The following is a 24862-nucleotide window of genomic DNA, read 5'->3' as shown; positions in this document are numbered from 1 at the left end:
ACTGAGAATTCCAGATGCTTGAGGAATCTGCAACTGTAATGTGAAATGTGATCGATCAGTGTTTGTGCTCTAAATTATCACATGGACCAGACCTGAAAGGTAAATCAAGACCCTGAGGCAAGAAAGCAGCCAGAGTTAGGCTGCCAGCTCAATATGGCGCTAAGACTTGAGTCACCTTGTGACAAAACTGCCACTTTCCCCTGTTATCTACTCTCTTCCTCTTTAATAGAACTCTCATTTTCTGCTGGGCCATGTGACCAAGTTCTGGTCCCAGGATAGAAACAAAAGTGCAAGGCCTGGGAATTAGCTGTAAGGGAAAGAGCTTGATCTTCATTCTTTCTTCCTTCCTGCCGGCTAGAATGCAGATACGACGGCTGTGACCTCCTTAACCGTCTTGAACCACAAGAGCAAGACAGAAGTCAGTATTGCTGGCACCACGGGCTGGCTGCCCAACTAGCCGTGATTTTGCTTATTGTGATTTTGAGTTTTCTGGCACTGACAACCAAGCCCAATCATGACATACATCTTAATAAGGAAGGGAAAAGAGTACGGAAAAATGAAAACGAAAACAAACAACAAAAAACTCATCAACACCAAGAAGGCCATTGGTGAACTCTCACATGAAAATGATTTCTTCTAAATGATTTCCACACAAACTGGAGCCCGATCCCACCAATGGGTGTGCTTGACACTTTCAGGGTTCAATCAAAACAGGAGAAATTAATTACTATAGAACATAACAGATGAACATTAGCTTGTTGGTCTCATCTTGTTGTTCAGTGGGTCATTTTTCTTCCCTGATTCTACTTTCTGCTACTTGGTGATACACCACTAAGGTGATCAAAATATCTATGGAATCAGCAAAAAGATAAAACTCTAGGTACTTCACGAGCAGAGAACAGTCACTAATCACAACTGCAGATATTTTGGAATTGCAATCTCAAGGATTTGTCTATTTTTGGACGTTCTGGCATGCTTCATTCATTCGAGAATTTTTCACTTGCCATTTTCAAAGGCAAGGGAAATTACCATTTTCCTTTTCCTGGCCTGAACCCATGCACTTAAAAGTAACTTTTTTTCAAGTTCCAAGAGATCCAGACAGGAAAAGATAAGGGTTATTCTTAAATTCATCTGTCAATCTTGCCTTTTGGAAAAGGGAGAGGTGGGGTTAATTTCCCTTCATATGACCAAATCATGTGACTTGAGACCCAAAAGCAAAAATAAGGCTCTGAGGTCATCTAAGAAAAACTCTTGCTTTTCAGTTGAGGGAACGGAGTGCAGCAAAGGGTGGGATGACAGGGATTCAGGCTGCCAGAGAGAGCTGGACATCACACCAAAGGCAAGTTGCCCTGCATGTACACACTGACTGAAAGCTATACAATAATCTGCACATGCAATATAAAGGCTTTAGGCTTTCCTTCCAGCTCAAGGGATAATTCAGGAAAAGGATTATGTTATGCAGGACTTTAAAATATCATAGAAAAAAGTAAATAAACAAAAGAAAAAAAATGTTACAGAAAACTCAATATTACATTACTTCATTTGCTCAATACAAACGTTTTAGGAACCAACTAAAAGTGGTATTCTAGGCTCCAGGCAGATAACAGCACATAAGAGAGACCCTGCTCTCGTGAAGCTTACATTCCAGTGGGGAAAGAAACACAATAAACACAGAAAAGAATAAGCATGCAAACAAGATAACATCCAATAGCAGTCAACACTATGAAAGATATAAAACCAGGTATGGAATTGAGAGTGACCTGAGTTAATCTGGCGGCGGGGGGGGGGGGGGGGGGCGCTCATTAGACAGGGTGCCAGTCAGAGAAGGCTCCTGCAGACGTAGCATTTGAGCTGAGCCCTGAATTATAAAAAGGAGCTAGCCATGCTTAGATGTGGAGGAAATGTATTCCAGGAGGAAGGAACAGAAATGTTAAGGCCCTGTGGTAGGTATGACCTCTGGCGTGGTCAAAGGACAGAAAAGGGAGCCAAAGTGGTGAGAGCAAGAAGGGGGAAAGCAGGCATCACAAACCAGGTCACACGGGGTTACAGCCTTGGTGGGGAGTCTGAGAGTTTTTCTAAGTATGACAGAAACTCCCTGAAGAGTTCTGAGCAGAGGAATGGCATGACATGACATGACATGACATGACTTATACTTCAGTGCTTGAGCTGCTACATGGAGAATGAATTCAGAATATGGAAATTAATTAAGAAGAGGCTTTGATGTAACAAAGAGTAAAGATATTTTCCTCTAGTTCTCACTTATTTTTCTTTTATGGTGCTTCTTTTTTCAACCCTAACTTCTGTGGATATTTTAGGAGGAGGGAGGACACCAGCGACTCTAGTTCTCTTTCATTTGCCAAGTCTCTACCCTGGCAGTGAGAGGTCTCTTTACATAACAAGGCTTTCAGGGGTCTCTACCCTGGCAGTGAAAGGTCTCTTTACATAACAAGGCTTTCAGGGGTGCCACATCATCTTAATATGTGCCTGAAAGGCCAGGTCAGTTAAGGGACGTTGCTTATCCAGATGCAGCTTACATCAGCCATGGAGAAAAACTGAAGATAGGAATGCCCCCAGTTGATGAGGAGAACCACAACACAATAAATCCAAGTTATTTCTCCCAACATGGAAATAAAACTGTTTTATCATGTAGAGTACACTGCCTCTTCACTCATATGCTGGATTAAGAAATGCTGGGGAAAAACTACCACAACTAGTAGAATGTACTTTCCGTGAACCCAAAGGACACTGGTATCTTTCTGAGCTCATAAGAGCTATGCCTTAGTTAAAACTCCTGAAGGTAAAGGGCTCAAATACTAAGTTTACAATCTGAACTTGATTCAAATGGAAAGAATGAGTGCACATGCCACCAGACTTCTCTCTCCACATAATTTCTCTAGGCAGAAATCTGCACAGTAGGTTTCAAAAGCTTTCTTCATAATTACTGTTAAGAGTCAGCCCCATCATTATTGACGTTTCTGAGAAAAGTTTGCCCCTCTCCCTTTCAGGTTCTGGGAAGCAAAAAACACATGCAGATGAAGATTTTAACTGAAAGGGGGAAAAATGAAATTATTTTCAAGAAAGCAAAAGCCTGATTCAAGGTAAAAAAAAAAAAAAAAAGGTATTTTGGGAGGGAAGAAGTTAGTGATAAACGTGCTAATTAGTATATTTAGATAAGAACTAAAAGTGAACATGAAAGTAGCCTTTTGTTTTGAATTTTTATAGTTTAGGTAGGGAGAAAGTTATTAGTACTTCTTCCTTAACTAGCCCTAAAATGTTGTTTGTATAGTTAGTGAAGACTGAGAGGAAGGAAAACTATTGCAATATGTGCAAACACAAATGCCCTTAGGGACCAGTCAGGTAATATAAATATTTTTCAGCAGTTAGGTATACAACAATATGAAGAAGTAGAACCTATATGAAGAAGCATTTTAAAAAATACTGTTGGGCTTCCCTGGTGGCACAGTGGTTGAGAGTCCGCCTGCCAATGCAGGGGACACGGGTTCGTGCCCCGGTCCGGGAAGATCCCACATGCCGCAGAGCGGCGGGGCCCGTGAGCCATAGCCGCTGAGCCTGCGCGTCCAGAGCCTGTGCTCTGCAATGGGGGGAGGCCACAACAGTGAGAGGCCTGCATACCACAAAAAAAAAAAAAAATTACTGTTATAACCAAAGAAAACACCTATCTGGGTTTATTTGTGCCTGCAGGCTAAGAATTTACTGCTGCTGGTATAGCATATGGAAGAAAAGTTGGCAAGTGTAAAATAAATGCACCCGAGTTTCCCAAATCCTTAAGCTGACAGAGAAGGCCTTGCTATCAGGCTGGTCCCTGCCTCCAAGTCTTGAGAAGCCTAGAATGTGGGAGGAGCTGTTAAAAAACATCGCAGGGGGCTTCCCTGGTGGCGCAGTGGTTGAGAATCCGCCTGCCGATGTAGGAGACACGGGTTCGTGCCCTGGTCCAGGAAGATCCCACATGCCGTGGAGCAACTAAGCCCGTGAGCCATGGCCGCTAGGCCTGCGCGTCCGGAGCCTGTGCTCCGCAACGGGAGAGGCCACAACAGTGAGAGGCCCGCATACCGCAAAAAAAAAAAAAAAAAAAAAAAAAAAAAAAAAAAAAAAAAAACCAAACAAACAAAAAACATCGCAGGTATGATGTGGTGGCGGGGAGGGTCTAGAGCAGCACTGTCCAGTGGAAATATCATGTGAGCAGCATTCAAAAAGCTAAAACAAAACAGGTGAAATTTTAACAATATATTTCATTTAATCCAATTCATCTAAAATATCAGTTCAACATGTAATCAACTTAAAAATTAGTGAGACACTTCATGGTCTTTTATTTGTATAAGTCTCTGAGGGACTTCCCTGGCGGTCCAGTGGTTAAGACTCCGCGCTTCCACTATAGGGGCCTGGGTTTGAGCCCTGGTCAGGGAACTAAGATCCCGCATGCCACTCAGCGTGCCCAAAAGAAAAAAAAAAAAGTCTCTGAAATCCAGGGTATTTTTTTTTCTTATATTCACGGCACATTTCATTTTGGACTGGCCACATCTCTAGTGCTCAAGAGCCCCACGTGACCAGTGGCCACCATATAGGATGGCGCAGGCCCAGTGCTAAGAACCAGACTCTTGCGAGCTGGTGGCAGGGCTGTGGGCAAGTCCCTGACTCTTCCCCACTGGGTTTGCCCACCTACAATGAGACAAGGTGATTCCTAAGAGCTTTTCTAATCCTAAAGGTCTGTAGAGTTCTGTCTTTCTCTCGGATAAATGTACATATTAAATAGTTTTTAACAATATAGATAGATGGAAGGAAGGAAGGTAAGAAAGGAGAAAAAGGAAAGAAAGAGAGAAAAAAGAGACACAGTGAAAGAGAGCAAAAGAGAGAAAGAGAAAGAAAGGAAGAAAGGAAGGAGGGAAGGAAGGAAGGAAGGGGGAAAGAAAGAGACAGAAAGGTAAGACAGATAAACAAACAGAAAAGAGATCAAATTACGGGTACTGTCACATGCCATCAGTTCATCCTCCAGGGAAGTGCCGCTGCTAGAAGCAGAAGGAGGTGGGATGAAGGTGGAGTGAGCTTGTTCTAACTGGTACAGATGAGCGCGCTTCCTCTCAGCAGTGCTAGGAACTTGAAAGGAGGAATAAGAGGGAAAGGATGCTGTTGCTGGGAGTTCCATGCTGCTGGCCCCATCATCATCATTTATGTGACAAAAGAAATGTGTGATCTAGCTGTCCCATTATAACCTCCTGAGAGTTTAGAACTGAGTGGCAATAAATGTAATGCAAACATCACTTGGGCATAGAATGTAGATTCAAAGCATCTGTTATTATTGATTTATTTGACATTGTTCCTTAATATAGTTGGTTTTATAAAGTAATTTGTTTCTTAGGAGAAACATATAGGAAAAATATTTAAACGTCCAGCAGCAGAGAACTTGAAGTTGGTATAAAAGTTCAGTTGAATCTAATTGTAATACCTCTTCATTTTTGCAGATGCAAATTACCTGCCCAAATTCCTAGCTGGGCTGTTGGAAAATCTAATGTTTTTTGAAGACTCAGATGATCAGAAATCCATAAAGTCGTTTCTTTAACACACCAGGACAAACAAACAAACAAACGAAACCTTTATTTCAGGTCTCAACAAATCCTGACTTGATATAAACCTTCTAATCCTGACTTGAGGGCATCATGAAACCCATGGAAAAGCTAAGACATTACCTGGTAAGATGCTGTGGTTATCCATACACATGGAAAAGATGCGCTCGTATACCAGCTTTCCTGGGGAGAAAAGGACATATGGTGTCAGCATTGTGCCCTTCAGGAGCAAACAATAAATTAATGTTTGTTAATTTGGGACAGAGATGGTGGCATCTCCCATATGAGCTTCTACTTGTGATAGTATGCTGCCACCTAGTGGGACAAATTTTTAGCCATGATTCTTTTTTAATTTTAGATTTTTAATTAAGAGGTCTGCTCTAGGCAGAAAAGTGATCCTTCACTTATGCTAAGCAAAATAAGTCAGACAGAGAAAGACAAATATTGTATGATTTCACTTGCATGTGGAATCTAAAAAACAAACAAAAAGAACAAACATAACAAAACAGAGTCATAGATACAGAGAACAAACAGGTGGTTACCAGTGGGGAGGGGAGGAGAGAAATAGGTGAGAGAGATAAATGAGTCATGGGTATGAAATATATGGTGCGGGGAATACAGTCAATAACTATGTATGATCTTTGTATAATGACAAATAGTAACGACTTATTGTAGTGATCATTTTGAAATGTACAGAAATATCAAATCACTGTGCTGTGTAACAGGAACTAACATAGGTCAATTATACTTCAAAAAGAAACAAACAAACTCATAGCAAAAGAGATCAGATTTGTGGTTATCAAAGGTGAGGGGTAGGGAGGGTGGAAGGGAGGGAGACGCAAGAGGGAAGAGATAAGGGAACATATGTATATGTATAACTGATTCACTTTGTTGTAAAGCAGAAACTAACACACCATTGTAAAACAGTTTTACTGCAATAAAGATGTTAAAAAAAAAAGGTGGGGGGTAGGGGGAATTGGATGAAGGCAGTCAAAAGGTACTAACTTCCAGTTATAAGATAAATAAGTGCTAGGGATGTAATGTACAACATGATACATATAATTAACACTGCTGTGTGCTATATATGAAAGTTAAGAGAGTAAATCCTAAGAGTTCTCATCATAACGAAAAAACTTTTTTTCTATTTCTTTAATTTTGTATCTATATGAGAGGATGGATTTTCACTGAACTTACTGTGGTAATCAGTTCATGCTGTATGTAAGTCATTATGCTGTACTTCTTAAACTTATACAGTGCTGTATATCAATTATATCTCAATTAAACTGGAAGAAAAAACCCCCAGATTTCCTGCTTCTTCACATACTATGTGCCAAAAATGACCCACATCCCTATAGGATAAAAATGAGCTTGAACAGATTAGTAGCTGCCCCCTGAAAACTACCCAGTTTGCCACAGTCTCCACTGCTCCCTACTGTCTCTCATCAACAGCCTGTTTCACACACTTATGTAATCTGCCTGGTACCTAGAAGCACTGGAATTTGAGATTCATCTAGGTATTCAAGTTCTACAAGGGCAGAGATTTGTACCTGTTTTGTTCACTGACATATTCCCAGTACCTAGATCAGTGCCTGACATATAGTAGGTGCTTCATCTTTGTTGGATGGATAGATGAACATATTTTAGGTTGTGTGGGTCAGAGACCACCATTACAACTACTCAACTCTGCTAATGTAGCTCAAAAGCATCCATAGACAATAGGTAAACAAATGGATGTGGCTGTTTCCAATAAAACTTTACTTACAAATACAAGTGTGCAGTCTGGACTTGGTCTACAGGCCAGCCTAGCACAAAAAGTTTTATGTATTCTGTTCAAATGTTATTTTGGAAAATGCTATCAATATTCAAAGGATAGGGCTTCCCTGGTGGCGCAGTGGTTGGGGGTCCGCCTGCCGATGCAGGGGACGCGGGTTCGTGCCCCGGTTCGGGAAGATCCCACATGCCGCGGAGCGGCTGGGCCTGTGAGCCATGGCCACTGAGCCTGCACGTCCGGAGCCTGTGCTCCGCAACGGGAGAGGCCACATCAGTGAGAGGCCCGTGTACTGGAAAAAAAAAAAAAAAATTCAAAGGATAAAAGTTACAGTTCTATTCATTTTCTGGACCTTCCAAATCACCTTTGATGTTGAAAGTATTTTCTCATGCCCATTTTCCCCCGCACAACCCCACCGTTCAGGGCTACAAAGAACCACACCCCTCGTCCATACGCAGAAAAAGACAGGAGAGTTATGGGATCATTTCTGGTCAAAGAAAATGAGATCAAATGACATCATCAAGAAATGACAGAATGCTAGGTTAATATGAAGGAAGCCAGCCAAGCTGAGAAGAGCCCTAGATGCCTCTCCCAGTGTGGACTACTTACATTACCATCACCGAAAGACACTTGTTAAAAATGTCCATTCCTGGGGCCCACCTCAGAGCCAGTGAAAAAGAATATTCTGGGGGGTGAAGACTAGAAATATGAATTTTGAATAATCTTAATGGGAAATTCTTATATACACTCAAGTGTGAGAACCATTGATTCAGGCAGGCACTGTGGGTCTCTGAGCTAAAACTTGCCTTAGGTGTGGGAATCTCTAACAACTGCCATAAGCCTCCCTCCTCCCTCTAGCCCAGGGGTTCTCAACCCTGGCTGAACACTCAGAGCACCTGGGGCACTTGAAAATACGCTGATGCCTGTGTCTGTTCTCAGAGATGCTAATGTAAATGATCTGGGGCGCAGCTTGACCATCAGAAGTGTTTTTAAAGCTCCCCAGGTATGCAGCCGAGGATGAGAATCACTGCCCCAACCCGAGGATTCAATTTAGAAGTTCCCAGGAAGCCTCAGGGACCAAGCTCCAGTTCTCAAAGCCACCTGCCTTTGTCTTCCCGGCAGAAGTGACCTGCAGTCACGGGCTCCCCAAGGCAGGCACACCTGATGCCAAGAGAGGCCTCCTCTGAGATGAGCACAGAACCCCCGGCATTGGAACTACATGCAGTTTACCTTGGCCATCACACAGCACAGCAAGCCACGCTGGGCAACCACGTAACTTCTCATACCTCCGAGTGCATGGACCGGGCTTAAGAGAACCCAATGCCTTTACTTCCTCCACAAAAAGCTTGCCATCTCTCCAAAACTAGATTTCTTTTAAAAACGAAAGCACAATTTTTATATTTCACCTTCATATCCTTCAAGGCCTTTAACCACAAAACCATTTTTGGCCAAAAGAGTTTGGTGAATATTTGTTTTCCTTTGTTAAGTTAGTGGACAACTATTTTGAGAAATAATACCCGACCCTAGATTTTCTTTCTTGATTCACTTTCTTATAAATCAAGGACACTAATATAGATCAATAACAACAGTGACAACAGTTAACAGTTTCTGAGCACCTTACTTTGTGCCAGGCACGGCTCTAAGTTGTTTACACTGACCCTGCCAGCTTCTAGAAGAGGAAAGACATCATGTGCTTCCTACACATTCTCTCATTTAATTCTCTCCAGAAATTCCCCAGAGGTAAGGCCTATAATACCCATTTCACAAGTGAAGAAACCAAGGCTCAAGTTCACACAGCCCTGTAGGAGGAGAGGCAAGGAATGCAGGCAGAGAGACGCCGGAGCCCAGTTCTGCGCTCACTGCCTCCAGGGAAATCCCAGCTAAAGCGCTGCAGTTGCAGATGCCTGGGGCCATGTCCCGCATCCTTGCCCAGCAAGACGCTCCCGCCCTCGGACAGCCTCCTTCACAACCACTGACCACCTGCCCCCGTACAGCAGCACATCTTCCCGTGGAGCAGAGAGTTAACAGCAACACACGCACATTGGACCTCAGCACTCCGAGGTGCCACCCAAGCAAGGCCAGTTCTGCCCCCTTTCTAAAAGGTGAAAGCTGCTCTTTAGCCCCAAAGCACAACACAGTGTCCTCGAGCTGCCTCGCACTCCTGAGGAAAGCTATTCCCAACAGATCTGGACAAGGGCACCTCTGGGAACGCTTTGAATACGTAAAACATGCCCACCATTCAAAATTCAAAAGGCCGCAGGAGGTACTCAGTGAAGGTTCTCTCTCAGCCCGTCCCATCCAGCTCACTGCTCGAGCCACCCTCTGAGGGTCCCCGCTTTTATTAGCTCCTTGGGGATCCTTCTAATGTTTCTTTAGGCTTACGCAAGTGAAAACAACCAAGCGCTCTAATTTTTCCTCCTTTCGTAAACAAAAGGGAACATACTCTATAACAGATCTGCATCTTGAGTTTTTCACCTGGGGATCTTTCCACATTGGAACACAGCACGTCCTCACTCTCAGAGGCCTCCTCGTACTGCAGCATACAGACGTGCCATCGTTTGTTTAACTGGTCTCCTACGGACAGTCACTCGGGTTGCTGGATGAATTCCCAGAGGCAAAGTTGCTGGGTCAAAGATACATGCATTTGTAGTTTTGTAGAGACAATCTCCATGAGCCAAGCACAAGAGAAATAAGCAGGTGCTCTGGCTGCAGAGAGAACTCAACTTGAGTCCCAGCTCTCCACTCACTACCCTGGGGACTTGGACAAGCTGCTTCACTTCCCTGAGCCTCAGGCTCCTCATCTGTGAAGTGGGGATAATTACAGACCCCACCTCACAGAGCTGTTATGAGGACGGCATGACTATAGATCACTAAAGCACCTAGAACAGAGTCAGGCCCAAGGAAAACCCTTATTTGCTGAGGACTTATCACCGTTACTCTCAACTCCCAGCCCAGCTGATTTCTGGGACACAGCAAGGACAGCAGGCATCTACACCGCCTCCCGGCCGGCCGAGGCATGGGACGGACTGGGCCGCCACCACAGAGGCTGACAGAATGGCCGCCCCACATTCTCACAAGGTTAACGTCTGGCTCTGGCCAGGCTTGCAGGCTCATCAGCATCTCAGAGCTATTCTCACCCAGGGGTGCTGACTCATGCAAAAGAAGCTCACAGGAGGCTGGCGAGGGAAACCAGAAGGCCAGTGTGTCCGCTCACCATGAGAAACAGAATTGTCGGGAGAACCAGACATGGCCACTGGCCTCTCCCGCTGACTGACGTCCTCACTCCCTGAAGGCAAGCTGGGTGTGAGGACAAGTCAAGGCCCAAGGGGTGTGCGATGGACATCTGTTCTGAGAGCCTCATGCACCCATCTGTCCTGGATCACCTTCCCCCATCCCCACCACCTCCCCGGGGCCATGCCCCCCTCATTTTTCACCTGAAGTGCTGCACCAGCCTCCCAACTGGGCCCCCCGTTCCACCCTCGCCCTACCGTCTAGTCTCAAAACAGCAGCCAGAGGGAAGCCCATTAAAACCCAAACTGGAACTTGCGCCCCCTCTGCTCAACACCCTGGGCGGCTCCTCACGCCCTCGGGCTCAAAGCCCAAGTCCTTCCAATGGCCTACATGGCCCACCAGGATCTCTGGCCACATCCCCACCCCACCCGCCCCCCTCCAGACACCCTGGCCTCTCAGTTCGCCAGACCTGCCAGGCCTGCTCCCACCCCAGGGTGTTTGCACTGGCTGTTCCTTGGTCATAAGCCGGCCCCACGTTGCCAGCATACGGCTCTTCTCTCACCTCCTTCAAGTACTTGCCCACACACCAACTTCCCAGCGAGGCTTCCTCCGACCCCCCCCCCCCATTGAAATAAAAGCGCTGCCCGCTTCACGCTGCTCTGGTTTGGGTTTTCTTCATCCATAGCACCAATCCTTGTCTAACACACAATCAGGTTTACTTATTTGTTCTGCAAATCCTCTCTTTCTGGCACAGCCCACGAAGGCAGGGATTTTTGTTTCTTATTTGCTGACACAACCTCAGCACCCAGCAGAGCGCCCAATGCCACCTTCCTGTTTCATCTGAACCCGAAGGTCCCGTCTTTTGGCCAGGACATCTCTTCCTTTAGCCCAGTTAGCTCCCATTCCCCTTTCCTCCGGCAACAGCATCACCCTTTCTCCTTTGGGGCAACCAGCTCTGGATGACCTGCATTGCATCCCCCAGATCCCATAACTGGCTCAAGGACTGACGTGTGATCCAAGCCAGGCCAATGAGATGGAATTCCAGGACTTCTGGTGGAAAGCGAGGATAAAAATTCCTTCCTTGTCCTGGGACTACTAGCAGCAAAGCTGATAAAAGCTGAGGACACCTTGTGGAGCTTAAGAATGAAGCCAACCCAAGAAAAAGTACTAGAAAAAGCCAAGGTCCTGAAGATACTGTTTGAGTTCCTGAATTCAGCTATACCTGAAGCCAGAAACGACCCCTGGCCTTTTCAACATAAGCCAATAAATACTCCCCCCTTTTCCAAGAGGAAATGAATGAGTTAGGTTCTCTATCACTTATTCTAGCTAATAACACTCAGGTCCCCGGTCTCCTGCACAGAAATAAATGGGTCTCTCTGAATGACATTTCATTTTCTGACACATTTGACCTTTCAGTGGGTCACAGACAAGACTTGCCAGGTTGGGAGCCCATTGGTCCTTCCTTGGCAAGACAGCAAACGTCTGTTCCGAACCCCTACGTGTTCAGCTCTCAGAAGATGACTGTCTCCTAGTTCTGGTGGGGCACCTCTCTGCTGAACATCACGTACAGCCTACAGGCTGCACAGTTTGGGCAAACTGCTAAGGGCATGATGTTCTGGCCACTGAGCATCACCAAGCAGCATGGAGACCTCCTGTTTCTCCAAGGGGCTCCTGGTTAATCTCTTCAGTCTAAACCTCTCCGATGCACTCCTGAAGATCATTCGGCTTGAGGGGTGGAGTGTGGGACGAGGGGCAGCCACAGTCATGCAGGAAGACCTCACAGGAGCTGCGGCCATCATCCATGGGGCAGAGAACAGTGGCTTGGACTAAGGTTTTAACAGAGAAGACAGAAAGATGGACATACTGGGGAGAGATGGAGGAGGGTGAATTGAAGAACCTGGAGACGGGCTGGACATGGGGCATGGGGGAGAAGACTCAGATTTCCAGCTTGGGCACGGGGGTACATGGTGCCACCATCCCCTGAGACAGAAACCCAGCGCAGGTGGGGAAGGGCTGGGAGGAGATGCCAGGTTCAGTTCTGAACAAAGTGAGTTCCAGATGCCGTGAGCCGGCCGGCGACGGACCGAGGCTGCTCTGTATAAGACGTGTGCTCCCCGGCCTGCCCTGCTTCACTCACTCGCCTCGCTAGCCTATCAGAAGGTTAGAAACACACAATTTAAAATTCTTTCAAAAACAGCACCCGCACCCCTAACTCCCCTCATTAGAGCAGGGGAGCAAGGGTAGGGGTGGGAGTTTGGGTCTCCCTCGTGACTTACCTAGTAATTTAAACCACAGCAGAACCCAATTTAAAGCAACTCTACCATCCAACTTCTGGCAAAACAAACGCACTTCTTAGATTTGAGATAAATAAAACTAGTACTTACCAAATGTATCAAGTATGTCGGTGATAAGGACAAATTTGCTTGGGTAGAACTGAATAACACTTGTGTCCGAAAGAAGCTTTGAACACTGGAAAAAGAGAAGAGAAAAGAAAAGTCACTGTCATGTCTGACTGGGTTGGAACACTCCAGGCCTGGAAAATTAAGGAACTGCACAGGGCTTCCCTGGTGGCGCAGTGGTTGAGAGTCCGCCTGCCGATGCAGGGGACATGGGTTCGTGCCCTGGTCCGGGAAGATCCCACATGCCGCGGAGCGGCTGGGCCCGTGAGCCATGGCCGCTGAGCCTGCACGTCCGGAGCCTGTGCTCCGCAACGGGAGAGGCCACAGCAGTGAGAGGCCTGCGTACCACAAAAAACAAACAAACAAACAAGTGCAAGTGTATACCATGTGCCAGGCCTGGTGCTAGGCACTGGAGGTACAATGACAAGCAAAACCACCGTGCTTCTGACAAAGGGAGTCAACTCTGCTCACAAGACAGCCTCTTAATGAAAGGCACCATCACCTCCCTCAGGAAAGCCACGACTCAGGAATCTTATCCAGAGGGTCTGAACTAGGGTCAGCACTCGGTCACCAGAGAAGTCAACCAGCGTCCCTGCACGTGACTCCATCTTTTCAGCATTGCCTCCTCTGTCTATTTCAGAATGGTCTTGATTCTTAAATGTTCTTTTCTATGAAATGACCCCATAGGCAAATCTCCAGGGTTTCTTAAACTAGCACCTATTATTCATACTCACTCTTACATTTCCTTCTAAAAGGAAACGTGATGAGCTTCAAAGAGTTACATGTTTCTCTGGAACTGTGCTCTGCAAGCCAGGAACATTTTGGCTTTGCAGGGAATTCCTTAGTCCCGCTGCCATCGCTCACGCCAGAGGGCCATCGACGTGTTCAGGACTCATAACGGAAGACGGCAGCCACACAACGTGGCCCGGAACGCCCCAGATGACGTCACCTTGTATAATCAGAAGCAAAAATCTATCTCTACGTGGAAGAACTAGTAGTAATACCCTGAAATCTTTGCAAATTCAGAAGTCTGGATAAGGAACTAGATAATCTTGCCATATTTTATCAGACGGGAAAAATGTCACGTTTAAAAAAAAAACTATTTGGACACTTAGAAAGGGTCCTTTCAGGGCTTCCCTGGTGGCGCAGTGGTTGAGAGTCCACCTGCCGATGCAGGGGACGCGGGTTCATGCCCCGGTCCAGGAGGATCCCACATGCCGCAGAGCGGCTGGGCCCGTGAGCCATGGACGCTGAGCCTGCGCGTCCGGAGCCTGTGCTCCGCAACGGGAGAGGCCACAACAGTGAGAGGCCCACGTACCGCAAAAAAAAAAGAAAAAAAAGAAAGGGTCCTTTCATATGTACGTGCTTCTGATGTGCACAGAATGGCTAGAATGTTCATCATATCAAGATGTAGGCGGACATGTGTTTTCATTTTGGCTTTGTTACACAATATCTAAATTATTACATTCATCAAGTTTCTCCTTAGCATTATGTAACTAAAAGTGAACAATGTGTCTAATTTGTAAAACATCCTCTCATAGCCCACATGTTTGGGGATTGGAGGTGAGGGGAATGTAAACTGTTAAAACAGTGGCAATGACACCAAATGTGGCATTTGGATGTACACAGAACTCCATTTCCTGACACCCTGCTTTGTGTTTTTCACATGCCCTTTATGAGAGCTCCAACTTAAACAATTACCCCATGAGATTTCAGGGCTTGGAAAAAACAAACAGTTCTGAATCCTAGAGACTGTTTACAATACACAGCTCTTGGTTCCTAGGGATGTGACATCTCCTGAGTTCCTACCCAGAGCGCCTCAGAGATGGGTTACTGCCCACTGGTGAGGTGAGAGAGAGAGAGAATTCAAACAGAAGATTTCAAATTAAACACAGCTGGCGCTTCCCAACACCTGTGCATTGATTTGTATCCCAAGCTGGTGTCACAAAACATGTATCTTATAAAGACAATAGGAAGCAGAAAAAAATGTTTAATCCAAAGTTAAAATCATAACAATGTCATAAATTGAAGTTACCTTTTAAATCACTATTTTGAAGATTCCCCAGTTTTTTGTAAAGCTTTGGTGCAGTTTCCTAAACCAATAAAAATCAGGCACCCCAGGGTATGTGTTAAAAAAACAGATTCCCTGCTCCAAAATCAGTATTTTCAACAAGGGCCCCAGGTGACTGCTGCACTGAAACAAGCCCAGGACACACTGGGTTCCTGAGATCCACAATCTGTACCACGTTCTGAATGAAATGAGCATTCTACAAACCAAGGGTTCTCAGCTTTGGAATCATCTGGGAACCTCTGTAAAATACCAGTGCCTGGATCCCACTCTCAGAGATTCTGATTAAGCTGGTCTGGGGTGCAGCTTGGACATCAGGATTTCTTAAAGCTCCCAAGCGATTCTAATGTGCAGCCAAGGCTGAGAACCATTGTTATAAACATTTCCTGAGCAACTAACTGATAAATTACTCTGCCTAAAATACTTGCTGTTGAAGTTATTAACACTGCGGAAAAAATATTACAAGAATGCTTTTCATTTGTTTCCAATTAGCAATATTCTAGAAGGAAACTAGCAGTTCCTAAAATTAAGTTGGAATTAAAAAACCAAACATTTGAACCAAAGCAAATGGATAAATTAAAAGATAATCTATGGTTCAGTATAAGAAAGTATGACTAGATGGATGGATAGAAGAAAGGCAGGAAAGGAGGGAAGCAGACTAATTAATCAGAGGACAATTACTGCCCACAATATATATTTTTTAAATCCTAAAAATCAGTGAGAAAGGTACAAATAACATAATGGAAAAATGAGCAAGGGGCTTCCCTGGTGGCGCAGTGGTTGAGAATCCGCCTGCCGATGCAGGGGACACGGGTTCGTGCCCTGGTCCGGGAAGATCCCACATGCCGCGGAGCGGCTGGGCCTGTGAGCCATGGCCGCTGAGCGTGTGCGTCTGGAGCCTGTGCTCCGCAATGGGAGAGGCCACAACAGTGAGAGGCCCGCGTACCGAAAGAAAAAAAAAAATGAGCAAAAGGAATCAACAAAAGGCATTTTACAGGAAAGGAAACCCCAATGGCCAATAAACATATGAAAAGATGCTCAATCTTATTATAATTGGGGAATTGCAAATTAAAACCATAATAAAATAGGATGGTATTACCTCCTAAATTGGAAAAATTAAAATAGAAAGTCTGCTCATTCCAAATGTTGGTAGGCCACTGAACAGCACACACTCTCCCATTCCCACTGCTACTACAGCGCAGGCTGGCACAACTACTGCGGAAAATAACTCGGCATTGTCTGGAAAAGCAGACAAGGCACACGTCCTACACCGAGCAATTCCACTTTTAAGGTACAGGCCTTCATCTAGAGAAACACTTTATATGGTCACCAGCAGACGTGACCAGCGTTCACAGCAACATCGTGCATAATAATGAAAAAAGGAAAAAGAAAAGAACCAAATGCCCATCAACAGAATGAATGATACATAATTTATGCATCAGTAGATTAACTCTGCTTCAGATGGCAAATCTCTCCAACTGATCTATAGGGTCAGTACAATCCCTATCAAAATCCCAAAGGTTGTTTTGTTTTTTTTTTTTTTTTGGTAGAAATTGACAAGCTGATCCTAAAATTCATATGGAAATGCAAAGGACCCAGAAGAGCCAAAACAATTCTGAAAAAGAAGAACGAAGTTAAAAGACTTGTACTACCTAGTTTCAAAACTTACCATAAAGCTATAGTAATCAAGTGTGATACTGGCATAAGGATATACCTATAGATCTATGGAATAGAATTGAGAGTTCAGAAATAAACCCTTACTTTTATTGCCAATTGACTTTTTTTTTTTTTTTTTTTTTTGTGGTACACGGGCCTCTCACTGCTGTGGCCTCTCCTGTTGCAGAGCACGGGCTCCGGACACGCAGGCCCAGCGGCCATGGCTCACGGGCCCAGCCGCTCCACAGCACGTGGGATCCTCCCGGACCGGGGCACGAACCCGTGTCCCCTGCATCAGCAGGCGGACTCTCAACCACTGTGCCACCAGGGAAGCCCATGGCCAACTGACTTTTGACAAAGGTGCCAAGATAAGTCTTTTCAGCAAATGCTGCTGAGACAACTGGATATCCATATGGAAAAAAAATAAACTTAGACACGCCATACATACAAAAAAATAATTCAAAATGGACCATATAACCTAGATGTAAGAGCTAAAACTATAAAGCTTCTAGAATAAAACACAGGAAGAAATTCTCACAACCCTGGGTTATGCAAAGAGTTCCTAGATACAACTGCAAAAGCATGAGCCAAAAAGGAGAAAACTGATAAACTGGACTTCATTAAAATTAAAAACTCCTACACTTCAGAAGATACCATTATGAAAATGCAAAGACAAGCCACAGACTAGGAGAAAATACAAGTAGATCATGTATTTGATAAAGAACTCGCATCAAGGATAAAGAATTATTACAACTCAACAAGAAGACAAACAACCTGAGTTTTTAAATGGGCAAGTCTTGAATAGACAGTTCACTAAAGAAGATATAAAAATAGCCAATAAACATGAAAAGATGCTCAACATTGTTAGTCAGTAGGGATATGCAAATGAAAACCACAATGAGGTACCACTTCACACCCACTCAGATGGCTATAATCAAAAAGATGGACAGGGCTTCCCTGGTGGCGCAGTGGTTGAGAGTCCGCCTGCTGATGCAGGAGACACAGGTTCGTGCCCCGGTCCGGGAGGATCCCACATGCCGCGGAGCAGCTGGGCCCATGAGCCATGGCTGCTAAGCCTGCGCGTCTGGAGCCGGTGAGAGGCCACAACAGTGAGAGCCCCGCGTACCGCAAAAACAAACAAACAAACAAAACAAAAAAAGATGGACAATAACGGAAAGAGTGATCGAAAAGATACAGAGGAACTGGAACCCTCATATATTGCTGGTGGGAATGCAAATGGTGCAGCCATTTTGGAAAGCAATTTGGCCGTTTCTCAAAAAGTTAAACATAAACTTACCATATGACTCAGCAATTCCACTTCTAGGAATCTATCCAAGAAAAAAGAAAATATACGACCATACAAAGACTTGTATGCAATTGTGAACAGCGGCATTATTCATAATGGCCAGAGTGAAAACAACTTAAATGTCTATCAGCTTGTTAATGCGTAAGTAAAATGTGGTTATGCATGCAGTGGTATACTATTCAGCAGAAAAAAGGTACAGAGTACTGATATTACAACATGGATGAACCTCAAAAACATGGTAAGTGAAAGAAGCCAGATGCAAAAGATTACATAATGTGTGACCCCATGTACATGAAACGTCCAGGAAAGGCAAATTCATAGAGTCAGAAAGCAGACTGGTGGTTTTTCTGAGGCTGAAAGTGGAGGCAGGGTTTGAGTGCTAACAGGCTTGAGGAAATTTGGGCAGTGGGTGGGGTGGGGGGGGTGGGCAGTGGCTATGAAAATGTTCTAAAACTGGATTGTGTAATCGCTGGGCAACTCTGTAAACTCACTAAAAACATCACTGAACTGTACATTTACAATGGTGGATTTTAGGATATGTAAAATATCCTCAATAAAGCTGAAAAAACAAAGTAAAGCCTTACTGCAGAGCAAATAAGGGAAACTGCTCATTTCTCCATATTCTGTACCTTGACTAGCTTTTTTGGATAAAGGAGGCAGTCTTTAAAGTACTGAAAGTCAAATTGTTACTATTAGCTAGATGTGGAGTTAATTAAACAGTTTCATGATTATTTTCTTTGGGAAGACATGAATCAAATCTCCTCCAGATGTAAAAATCTTAGAAGTCACAGTTCTATACCACAATACTCTATGGAGAGATGTTGCCAACAAAAATATTTTGAAGAAGCTCTTGTTAGTTTAGATATTCTCTCACTTGAGCCACTCAGCAAGCAGCCTCCATCACATTCCTGCAGGATGAGAGAACCCTTCTTCAGAGTATTTGCTTTGTCAACTAACAACAGTGATGGAAGGGAAAAGGGCTTGGGCTTGCCTCTGTCATGAACACCAAAAAAATAGCACCTGCCACACAAAGTGACATCTTAAAAGACTTCAAGTACCCAGTGTAAAGACTCCCAGAGTAAGAAAACAAATGTCACATTCCCGTGACAATAAACAAGAATGAAATCTTGTCCTTGTGAACTAAAATGGCTGTTCAGAAATTCTCTATTAACTCTGCTCTGAAAAGCATAATGCTTACATTATTCCTTTTACAGTGTACTTCTGAGCATGTTTTGACAAGACAGGATGATCTTAAGAGTCAAGAAACAGAATAAGCTGTTTTCCCTGTGGAGCTTGCTCTTGTGATCCAAGAGTTGTCATGGATTAACAAATTCATCAATAAACAGGATTCAATAAACATACCTCTCTTAACACTGTATATACATTTTCTTGGTCACATCATTATGCAGAACATGACCCCAAAATGCATATATCAGGGACACACAACCATTAGTTCCAAAGATACAAAGAAAATCTGGTCAAGGAAACCCAAAAGACAGTTGATCATTCTTTAGTCTACACAAATCATAAATGTGTCAGATGATATAACAGGGCCAATGAACTGCACAACCCAGGGGGGGACATCAATAATGCTGTAATCTAGGGTGAATTTCCTGGAACTGCACAGTGCACAACCTATGCAGCTGCACATGGTGGCCCTGGGATTAGCCATCTCATAAAAGCACTGATTCAAAATTATGGCCTTTCACAGGAAGTACGTGAAAATAGAACAGATGAAAAAATTAGGGTAAGACCCTGAAGGCAGGCCTCTGAAAACCTTAATTATCCACAAAGGAGTTTTACAAAGGAAATTCTGGGGAAAGAAAAAATCACTCGACCTGACCTGGATGACTATTTTTAGAGCCTTCACTTTCTGGTCCGAGGCCCAGGCGTCCTTCAGCGACTGGTTGAGCTCTTCTATGCGGTTCACATAATCCTGTTGAGTCAAATTCAACAGCTCCTTTTGGGATCCCTGTGGGCAGAAAGTAGAAAGATACAGGCACAGAAGAAAAAACATTGTTGGACTCCCCCTTCGCCCCCATGAACAATACTGAGTATTAGCTGAGTTTTGGTTTCTAAGTTTTCCTCATATCCTGACCAGGATTGATAGTTCTGTCTTGTAATCAAAGAGGTTCTTTGAGTTTTCTGCAAAGACGGCTAGAGGGCAGTGATAGAAAAACTGGCCTTCAACACAAGTCAGACCTGAGCCCATTCCCAGCTGAGCCACATTCTAACCGTATGATTCTAAGTGAGCTGCTTTCCTCCCTGAGTCTCTTCTGTGAACAGTGATAACAGGACTTACCTTATTCAACAAATAGTTATTGGGGGGTATTGTGTGCCAGGCAAGTATGGTATACCAGATGCCCCAGATACAAACGTAAGCAAAAAGACATTGGTTCAGCACTAATGGCGTTTAAGGCACAAAGGACAAGATGGACATTAATACAAACTGAGACAAATGCTCGGGGAAACAATTCTACAAAGACACATATCATAGTTCTCTGAATCTGAGGTGCCCGTTTTAAGAAGCACAACTGTTTTATGTACCACTTAAGGAAGAAAAAATGTCGATCACGGACATGCACCAATTGAGAGGCACAGTCCAAGTTCAGGGATATTCAAATGTTGGGGGAAAGGTTCATCTCAGAATGGACTCTAGAATGGTGGTCAAGAATGGTTTCCTGGAGGAAGTGATGCTTGAGACAAACTCTCAGTGGTGTACAGGTGTTAACTAGGCAATGGAGGGTTGTTAACTAGACCAGGGAGAGAGCATTCAGGACAGAGAGCAGACCCAGCAAAAACCCATGGCAGAAGAGGGCAAGGTCATCACATGGATGAAATATTATAACATATGTAAAGACCGGGCACCACCCAGCACACAGTACACGCTCACTAATCCTTGCCTACTGCTAAGATGCTGACTGCACAGCTCACAGGAGTGAGGGTCATGCTAACCCACGTGAGGAGACCAGGAACCAAATCTTTTTTATATGAATGCTGCCTAGAATCCAAAGTAAAGAACTTTTTTTTTAATTGAACTATAGTTAATTTACAATGTTGTGTCAGTTTCCGATGTATAACAAAGTAATTCAGTTATACATATATATATACTCTTTTTCATATTCTTTTCCATTATAGTTTATTACAAGATACTGAGTATAGTTTCCTGTGCTATATGGTAGGTCCTTGCTGTTTTTCTATTTTATATATAGCAGTGTGTATATGTTAACCCCAAACTCCTAATTTATCCTCCTGCCCTTTCCCCTTTCATAACCATAAGTTTGTTTTCTATGTCTGGAGCCTGTTTCTATTTTGTAAATATTTGTATCATATTTTAGATTCCACATATAAGTGATATCATATGATATGTCTTTCTCTGTCTGACTTACTTCACTTAGTATGATAATCTCTAGGTCTATCCATGTTGCTGCAAATGGCACTATTTCATTCTTTTTATGGCTGAACAATATTCCATTGTATGTATGTACCACATCTTCTTTACCCATTCATCTGCCAATGGAAATTTAGTTTGTTTCCATGTCTTGGCTTTTGTAAATAGTGCTGCTATGAACACTGGGGTGTATGTATCTTTTCGAATTAAGAGTTTTCTCTGGATATATGCCCAGGAGTGGGATTTCTGGAAGAACTCTTTATTAAAGGAATACGAGTAGGAGGTTCAGGAAATCTGAACTGATCCCAACTGGTCACTTGAACTGTGAGATAGGATCCTCCCTGCCCCTCTGCTGTAGGAGGAGCCATGTGACTAGTTTGGGCAAATGGGTGGTGAATAGAGTGGCATGTGTCCCCTCTGGGCTGAGGCGGTGAAAAGTGACCCTTTCTTCAGCTCTGCTGTGACAACCCTGGAGCCATATGTTGAGATGGCAGCACCATGAGATGGTGGTATGTTTGTCACCTACACTGGACGAGTAATGTGAGGAAGAAATAAACCTTTGTTATATTAAGCCACTGAGATATGGGGGTTCATTTGTTACCACAGCACAAACTAGTCTTATCCTGACTAATACGCTATGTTAACCTGGAAGCCATGGGGCAGCCATGTGCTCCTGTGAGCAGGGGGAAGCAAGGAAACCAGTCTGCAGAAAAAAAAATAAAAAAAGGAGAACTGGAAAGAGTCTGGAGGCTACACAGAAGCAAGAGACACAGAGGACAGCTGCTGGGGTTCTGAGTGGTTTTTCAGTTCCTGATTCCAGGCCATTGTGCCTTTGGGTTCAGGGTAGTGCCCCAGTATCCTTCAATACAGTCCTTATTTTCCGTGTAAGCCAGCTCAAGTGACTTTCAGATACTCAACAGACAAAAGAGCTTTGATAAAACCCTTAGCAATTCCCTTCCTACCAGCCAATGACATGCAGACTGAGGATCTTGGGCACCCTAACTCAAAATATGTCATTTCTGAATTGGAAAATAAAATATTGGACTATTAGACTCTGCTGAGCACCTAACAACTCTGGTCTTAGAGCTGGAAGGACCCTGAAACTGGGGCAAGATGCAGGACAGAGCAATGGCAACTGCCATTATATGGACCTCTGTGGATTTCAAAGCATTCCCATTCAGCCTACACAACTATATATATATATATATATATATATATATATATATATATATATATATATATATATATATTTTTTTTTTGTGGTACGCGGGCCTCTCACTGTTGTGGCCTCTCCCGTTGCGCCACCAGGGAAGCCCCACAACTATATTTTTTATCCCCATTTTACAGATGAGGACATGGGTATAGGAAGATGAATGCCCAAGGGCACCCTGTTAATAAGCAAGTCAAGCTAAGGCCTCTAGACTCAGAATGGTGACGGTGACAGTAGCTAACACTTGCAAAGCATGTACCATGTGCTGAGTGCTGGTCTAAGCACTTCACATACATTAACTCATGTAATCCCCTGCAATCACCCTAACAGGCAGGTACTAGGTAGCACCCCCACTTTACAGATGAGTAAACTGAGGCACAGAGCTCAAGCTCTTAAGTACCTTGTCCCAAATTACAGAATTACCAAACAGTAGAGCCAGGATTCAAACCCAGGCAGCCTGGCTCCTGAGTTTGCCCTCTTAACCCCCATGCTATGCTGCCTCTCTAAATGATACTCCAGAGGATGCAAACTCACCGTCTCCAGGGGCCAGGCTAGTCATGTTTATGAGTGAACTGGGCCAGGGAGGACCATGCAGCCTGGACAGTACACACCCAGGTTAAATACAAGCATGTGAGCCCACAGTTAGGTGGAATTTAAGAGAAGTCAGAAATCTGGATTTATACATTAAATTTACTAATTTTTATGAGTTGGCAAGAGTCATGTTCTTTAAAAGCACGTGCAGGCTAATTGAAAGAGTTCAGCAGCTGAGTGACCATGCACAGCCTCTGCAGCAGGCATGACCGTTTTACACTATACGAGGCGGCTCCCCGGGAGGTGGCTACCATTGGCTTTCACAGTTAGAACCCTGTCCCCAGACACCCGGGGTTTGCTCAAGCATCGCAGTGAGAAAAACACCTTCAGAAAACCAGCCCAAGGAAGGCTCCTGTGAGCTTGGCCAGCTGCGCCACTGGCATCTTTCCCTGGATCAGTTGGTGCCTCAGGAGGACTGAACACAATGCACAGTTCGAGAATTAATCAGAGAGCAGCCACCGAGACTGACCTCACCTGGCAGAAGCACGGGAAGCCCCCCCGCTCCTTGGATTCAACAACTGACTTGCTCACCTCCTCAAAATCATCCAGCTCCTCCAGCCTGGTCCGAACCTTCTCCGACATTGCGGACATGGCAGTCCCAGCTTTGCCTAAACAGAATGGATTCATGTCACACAGCTGGCTTTCCTCTGTCACCAATACCCCCAAAGGAAGGCATCTTTCACTTTACACTTCATCATGAGTAACGAGGCTGGGGAACAATTTCATTACAGAAAACTCCCCGAGATTCTGAAAGCAACTTCCTTACGTAACCAAAGTTTCATCAGAAACATTTCTGCTTAGGAGCTGCCTGTGGGAGTGCAGTGGGCCAGCCTCAAAAAGGTTCTGCGACATTTGATATTTACAAACTTTTCACTGAATCATTTGTTTATTCCTAAAGAAAGGCGGTCCGGATAAGGATGCCAAAAATCCGTCATTTAATTGTTTTCCACAAACAAAAGGCCCTCTCAGGCTCATATTCACAGTGCAGAACTGTGGTACTAACAACGAACAAAACAACAATCCCACTGTCTGTCCAGAGGTGGAAACACTAGGGCTTCAAAAGCTGTCTCTTCAAGCAAACAGGACTAGTGAGCCTCCTTCCATCATCCGTCAGCACAACTCTTCCCATCAGCAGGGACTGGCGGGGAGAGAAGGAAAGGACTCCAGGCCACGGGCCGGTCACAGGACAGGGCTCTCTGGCCAGCTGGCTGCTGCCCTCCAGAGCCTCCTGTTTCAGAACCCTTTCTCCATCTTAAGGGTGTTTCTGTTCTAGACCAGAGGTTTCCTTGCTCCTGCCTGCCAAACTCACTCTCAGGAACTAAAGTTTGCTCTTTTAAGGCACTGGTTTCTTAGCTCTGGTGTTAACTCACAGATTTGTCTGGGATCAGCTGAGAGCATGGTACAATTATTTAATTAATAACAACTACTAAAATTAAGAAGTTTCCAAATAATTTGATTTTTTTTTACTTTACTTCTACTTCTCCCTTCATTTTGAAATATAGTACAGAACATGCATATATGTACATTTTAACAGATAATTATAAAACCTTTGTAGCCACCACCCAGATTGTACAGTCTTGCTTCTTTCATTCACCACTGACTTTAGTTCATGAAGTTTACCCGTCATTGCATAAAGCTGTAGCTCACACATTTTCACCACTGT

The 24862-nt window shown here is 44.3% G+C and overlaps 1 protein-coding gene across 2 annotated transcripts in view; it reads right to left on the bottom strand.

Moving 5' to 3' along the window:
- The window catches only part of VPS35L (VPS35 endosomal protein sorting factor like), a 130778-nt gene that overhangs the window by 89756 nt on the left and 16160 nt on the right, over positions 1-24862 (bottom strand). For both annotated transcript variants that reach the window (XM_059036954.2, XM_067012677.1), the window contains exons 6-9: positions 23731-23807; positions 19851-19979; positions 12963-13047; positions 5703-5762 (exon numbers count right to left, since the gene is read on the bottom strand). In XM_059036954.2, the coding sequence (XP_058892937.1) occupies positions 5703-5762; positions 12963-13047; positions 19851-19979; positions 23731-23807 (351 nt within the window). The remainder of the gene's footprint in view (positions 1-5702; positions 5763-12962; positions 13048-19850; positions 19980-23730; positions 23808-24862) is intronic.

The sequence above is a fragment of the Kogia breviceps genome, chromosome 14, assembly GCF_026419965.1.
Source record: "Kogia breviceps isolate mKogBre1 chromosome 14, mKogBre1 haplotype 1, whole genome shotgun sequence".
NCBI lineage: Eukaryota > Metazoa > Chordata > Mammalia > Artiodactyla > Physeteridae > Kogia > Kogia breviceps.
This window is presented reverse-complemented; position numbering and strand designations above follow the sequence as displayed.